General features: G+C 43.6%; 1 protein-coding gene across 2 annotated transcripts; it reads right to left on the bottom strand.

Annotated features, from left to right (window-relative positions):
• Positions 1-879: 879 nt before the first annotated feature.
• On the bottom strand, positions 880-4,981 carry LOC311246113 (uncharacterized protein C1orf232; the record flags this gene model as incomplete). Of its 2 annotated transcripts, none has more annotated exons than XM_084336194.1 (4): positions 4,736-4,981; positions 2,788-2,865; positions 1,981-2,087; positions 880-1,234 (listed from the first exon to the last, which is right to left on the bottom strand). In XM_084336194.1, exons 1-4 carry the CDS (start codon positions 4,847-4,849, stop codon positions 880-882), a joined length of 654 nt encoding a protein of 217 aa, XP_084192320.1. In that variant the 5' UTR covers positions 4,850-4,981. The 2 variants fall into 2 exon arrangements, with proteins under 2 accessions (XP_084192320.1, XP_084192321.1); XM_084336195.1 differs by having other exon boundaries at positions 4,769-4,981.
• Between the last annotated feature and the right edge of the window lie 432 nt (positions 4,982-5,413).

Here is a 5,413-nt window from a genome sequence, read left to right as displayed (position 1 = left end):
GCGTCGGCTTGCCAGCCAAGACACAGTAAATCAAGCACAAAATCCTGGTTCTCTGCCACGAACCACACACATTCAGATTGTATTACTATATCATTGTTTTCTGCCCATTCACAATTTATAAGGAAAGCAAAACTGTGAATGTTTCTATCAGGTAATAGGTACAGTTTGTAACATCACCAAATCGCTTAATTGAAATCCCTCACTCTCTTAGTGTACCTTAAGTGAGATAATCCTTAACTAATCCAGCTATCAATGTATACCTCTTAATCCATGTCCTGTTGTTGGAACAGATAAAATGCAGTTTATAGGTGCGTAGGCCCTTCAATATGGATTACAGAGCAGTTATGGATGATCGGTAGGGTTGGGCATCGTTTGGATTTGAACTATTCCGGTTCCGATTCCGATTCTCCATTTCGATTCCTGTTCTAAACGATTCTCGATTCCGATTCTTTGAGGTGCAGGTCAAAACAGGTCACAGCTTATTCCTATTAGAACCGGTTCTCGGTGCCCAACCCTAATGATCGGGTGGTTAGAAGACTATACAGTGAAGTTAAGAGGTGTCATATTATGAGATAATGTAGCCTATATGCCAGTCTGGGTTGCCCCTGGTTAAATTAACTGTACCGCAGTATCTATCTACATAAACACAGACTCCAACAGACTGGCACCTAAGCCACTTACAGACTGGCAGCCACATACTGCTCCTCAACCAGGTGAAGAGGCAATAATGAGCTCTGAATGTCCCTGAACATTGTAACCCCCTCTCTGTTCCCCAGATCCCCCCCTCGCAGCCAGCTAGTTGGTCTTGGTCGTGCTCTTGGTCTTCAGCTCAGCCAGCTAATTGATTTTGGTCGTGCTCTTGGTCTTCAGCACAGCCAGCTAGTTGGTCTTGGTCATGCTCTTGGTTTTCAGCTCAGCCAGCTTGCCGGTGACAAAGTTCCACTTCAAGGACGCCTCCTCGCTCCGTCCTCCCAGCGTTACGTATTTAGAGAAGCTGTTGTTGCTGCTCCCCCCTCCTTCTCTTCCATCGCTTTCTGCCGCCTCTGCATTCTGCACATCCTGCCTCTCCTCCCCTCCGACCTCCTGACCTTGCTCGGTTCCCGCTTCGTTCGCTGCGGCGGCGGCAGCTTCCGCTTCCGCCTGCTTCTTGGCTGCCCAGTTGGTGGCAAAGCTATCCCAGAATCCTGTGCGCCTAGTGGGTCGTGGAGGCTCCTCTGGCTTTACTGCCAGTGGACTATAGGGAGATAGGGAGATGCAGAGAGGGAGCGGAGTCAGACAGGAGCAACAATCAATGAATGACGATGAAGAAATTATATTGTATTGGGACTTGTGTTTCCAAAAAACTACTAGATCCGTATCAGAATGACTGATTTAGTGTTGACATGTCATCATCACACAAATGCTCACATTACAGACTGAGCAGCATGGTAAAAGAACACATAGGACCTCACATAAAGGGCAAGACATTACATTACTGCAGATACATTCAATGTCACAACAAATACAAATTGTCAGCAGTATTGACATCATTTGGTGGCAGTAGTGTATAACATTAGCCCAAAAATCGACATTTGATGATTTTTGCATTTTAGATTAAAATGTATTGTCATTTGGTATACCATCAAAAGTCTCAAAGATCCTGCTTGTTACTTATTCATGGTGTCCCTCTTTGCTAGCGGCATCCAAACGGTTGCTCTGTGATGATCACTCTATGTTGCTGTCGGTTTACCTTATTTGTTGCCATTAGTTTCACATTTGTGATCAATGCTTTAGGTTTTCCACAATATGAATTTTGCAGCAATAATGGCATAGGTGAGCGATATCAGTCTTTGATGCTTTTGAATGCACGTCCAAATGAGAAAAGCCATCAAAGGTTGGGGCTAATTAGTGTCGGGGTATAGCATCTAGTGTGGCGTAAAGATAGAAACTGGGAGCGCTGACCAGAGGGAGGAGGTCAGAGAGGAGAGATGTTGTACTCACTGGTCAGCCACAGGTGGGCTCTCAGTCTCCTCCAGAAGCTGGTGTTCATCGTCTTTATCGAAGAGAGCTGACATCCTGTTCCAGCCTCTGGCCCCAGCACCCTGCATCTGAACATAACCAACCAACCACACATTGGGTCAAAGGTCAAGTTAGGTACATGAGGGCTGGATCACATTCACGCAATGTTTGTCCCCACAGCCCTCAACCTAGCCCCTCACCGCCCCTCAGAGAATCCCCATTGAAAACTGGATGCTGTTTTTCTCACATCACAAAGTGTCAGTCCGATCCATAAATGATCCAGGTCAGGTTCACTGCTGAACAGGAACCTCGAACAGGACTGGCCATAAACTACTCTATTCTCTATACTCTCATCAGATATTTTGCAACTGTTGGATGCAAATGCAATGTCTAAAGAAACAAGCAAGCCCAACCCTACACTGTAAAAAATAAATGTTTTTTCACAGGAAATTCACTGTATTATTTTACAGATTACTTTTGTTTTTCATGCCATAAACTAAAGAATACTGTAAATTACCTTTTATTAAAATATTAACCGTTAAATAAAGGTTGTAATCTGTAAATGTATTTGATTTTACTGTAATTTGACAGTAAGTATTTGGCAACCATTGATGCCAGAGTCGACATTTACCGTTTTCTTTCAGCTTTCTTTCTTACAGTGTAGTGACAAGACAAATCTGCCTTTTATGGTTTTTTTGCCTTATAGGTAAAAATGATGAAATATAATTTAGTATAGTATATTACAGTAATAACATCCTTAGAATCAGTATGGTTAAAACAGCCACATACTCTCTTGGCCAACTGGGAGATGGCATTGGGCCCTTCATCCTCCTGGACTGGGCTCACGTCATTCTCCACCTCATGGACCTACAACAGCAAAACAAAATTTAGAAGATATGATCCACACGATTTGCAGGGATTGGTTTCCCTCTAGTGCATTTCACAGGATACTACAATGGACCTCTCTCAAACCCCGGGAAGCAACGGTTGTGATTGGAGGATCAAGAAAAGAGGGCGGGTTGAGATTTGTTCATGTTAGCCTGTTTGTGTTTCACGCAGTTACAGGCCAGGGGGAAGACTTGAACTCTTGAAGATGTATGAAGTGATGATGTATTATGATGATGATGTGTAGGCTAGTACTATGGATTATTGATTGATTGATTGATTTTCAACCTCCTAGACCCAATGTCTCAGTGTCTCTATCTCTGGCGTCATACCAATCAATTCCCACCACAATCTTGTCAGTTGCTTACATTGGCTGCAGTGCTGATTGATTGATTGATTGAAAAGTTTATTAACAGATTGCAGAATGGGTACAGTACAGTACAGCTCAATACATACAATTGTTAAGGGGATGCAGACCAGAGAAAGACTTTCGTCTTGTTTACATCAGGGTCCCCCATTTTCAATTCATCATAACATATATGACATACATGACATACAGATAGACAGTACTGCTACATCTATACATTTATGACATATCAGATTTGCAAATACAGTACTGTTTGTGATACAAAAGTGTCCAGAAAAGGAGTGTATATACATTTGGCGTAGAAACTGTACATTGGAGGAGGTTGGATGTGTGGGGTGGGGTTGGGTGGGTTGGGTGAGGGCTGTACATTGGAGGTGGGGGGGGGGTTCACAGCCCAACAGGCCGCCAAACATCCAAACTCGGAAATTACTTTAAAAAGGACATATTTTGTGTTTGTGGTGACATTCTCTGTATTGTGTGGTTACCTGGACAGCTGCGGTAAACTCTTAACGCCCAGAAAAACACAACCTGCTCATCTGTGGTCCAGTTCACAAGATTTTGATCAGAATCAAATCTGTATGCTACCACATGATAGGAAATTATATAATTATATAGGAATTAACCAATGATGAGAAGAATATGAGGTAGTAGGGCCTAGATCACATGCAACTTCACACCTTCCTGATGGCTTGTCGTACAGAACTTGTAAGTCGCTTTAGATAAAAGCGTCAGCTAAATGACTAAATGTAAATGTACACTTCCTTTAAAGCAACACATGTGTTTTAATATTTTGGTCCTGTAGCTTGTGTCCAGTTATATAACAAATACTAATTTAGTAAACTCACAGAATGTCTTTATTTATATTTACCTATGAAATTAAATAAAGCAGTGACTAGGAAAAGTCTTGTGTCACGCTTCCAAAGTTGTAAAATATCAAGTCACACTAATTATGTTACAAATGTATCTTAAATAACAGCAATGACAGCTCCCAAATCAACATGGAAAGTATTCTTTCCAAACATCGGCATCAGGTTTCCTGGCACTCCAGAGATCTGGGTCATCCTCCAGCACTGTGTACTTCTCTGCTACCAAACCCTGCACAGACCACAGGGGTCGCAACCTGGTCTCTTCCAGAGTAAGGGCTTGGATAATTGCTTTTATATACCTCTAATACTAGAGACATAGTGGTTGGTGTGTAAATACATCTAACACAGCAGAAAAGGGAACCGTTTTGGGGAGTTCCATTTCTACATAGACAGACAGTGGTCAACTGTCAGCTCAATGTTGACCAATAGACTAGAGGAAGTATTTGCTTCTGCTTGCAAGTCCTAAATGCATCGAGAGATTGGAAAGAGCAAGGCGTATGAAACGCATGCTCATTTCACCCTGCGACGAATGAGAAATGATAAGCAAACAAACGACACACAACAGCCAACATCCCAATCAACCATATGAGAATTCAAAGAGTGGAAAAAGACTCCGTACAAGGCCTGGGGCGCAGCAGTAGAAAGGAGGTACCTCTTCGGCTGCTTCCTCCTCGTGTTCAGGGTTGAGCGTCTGCAGTACCTTGCTCTTGTACGCTTTCCACATAGGATTCATACTTGCAACTACTGGAGACACTCAATACTAAGGCCCAGACCTGTTGAGACCTCACTGGGGTCCGTCCCTCCACCAAGTCCTCCCCCAAACGTCCAGATTCAGGTCTGCTCAGTTGGGCCAATGTCCTGTTTCCATGCGTAGGTCCCTGGTCATCGGAAAACAAGTCAACTGCAAGGAACTGAAGTTCTGGACCTTGGACCTGTCTAGAGCCTTGAAGGCCTGTGTGGTTTCATGGTGCTTTTCCTGGTCCAATAATGTCCGTCTTGGTCAAGAGTGCGGGGATGACAGCAGCTTTCGTCCCTACAGAGTGTCTGTACAGGTAGACAGAGGAAGTTGCTTTGAGTGAACACACACACACACACACACACACACACACACACACACACACACACACACACACACACACACACACACACACACACACACACACACACACACACACACACACACACACACACACACACACACACACACACACACACACACATATACTCATGCACGCATACACTCACACACAAACACACAGCTTCACGGTTCAAGATCCCTGAATCGGTTACCTGGAAA

The sequence above is a fragment of the Notolepis coatsorum genome (assembly GCF_963971535.1).
Source record: "Notolepis coatsorum genome assembly, chromosome: 19".
NCBI lineage: Eukaryota > Metazoa > Chordata > Actinopteri > Aulopiformes > Paralepididae > Notolepis > Notolepis coatsorum.
This window is presented reverse-complemented; position numbering and strand designations above follow the sequence as displayed.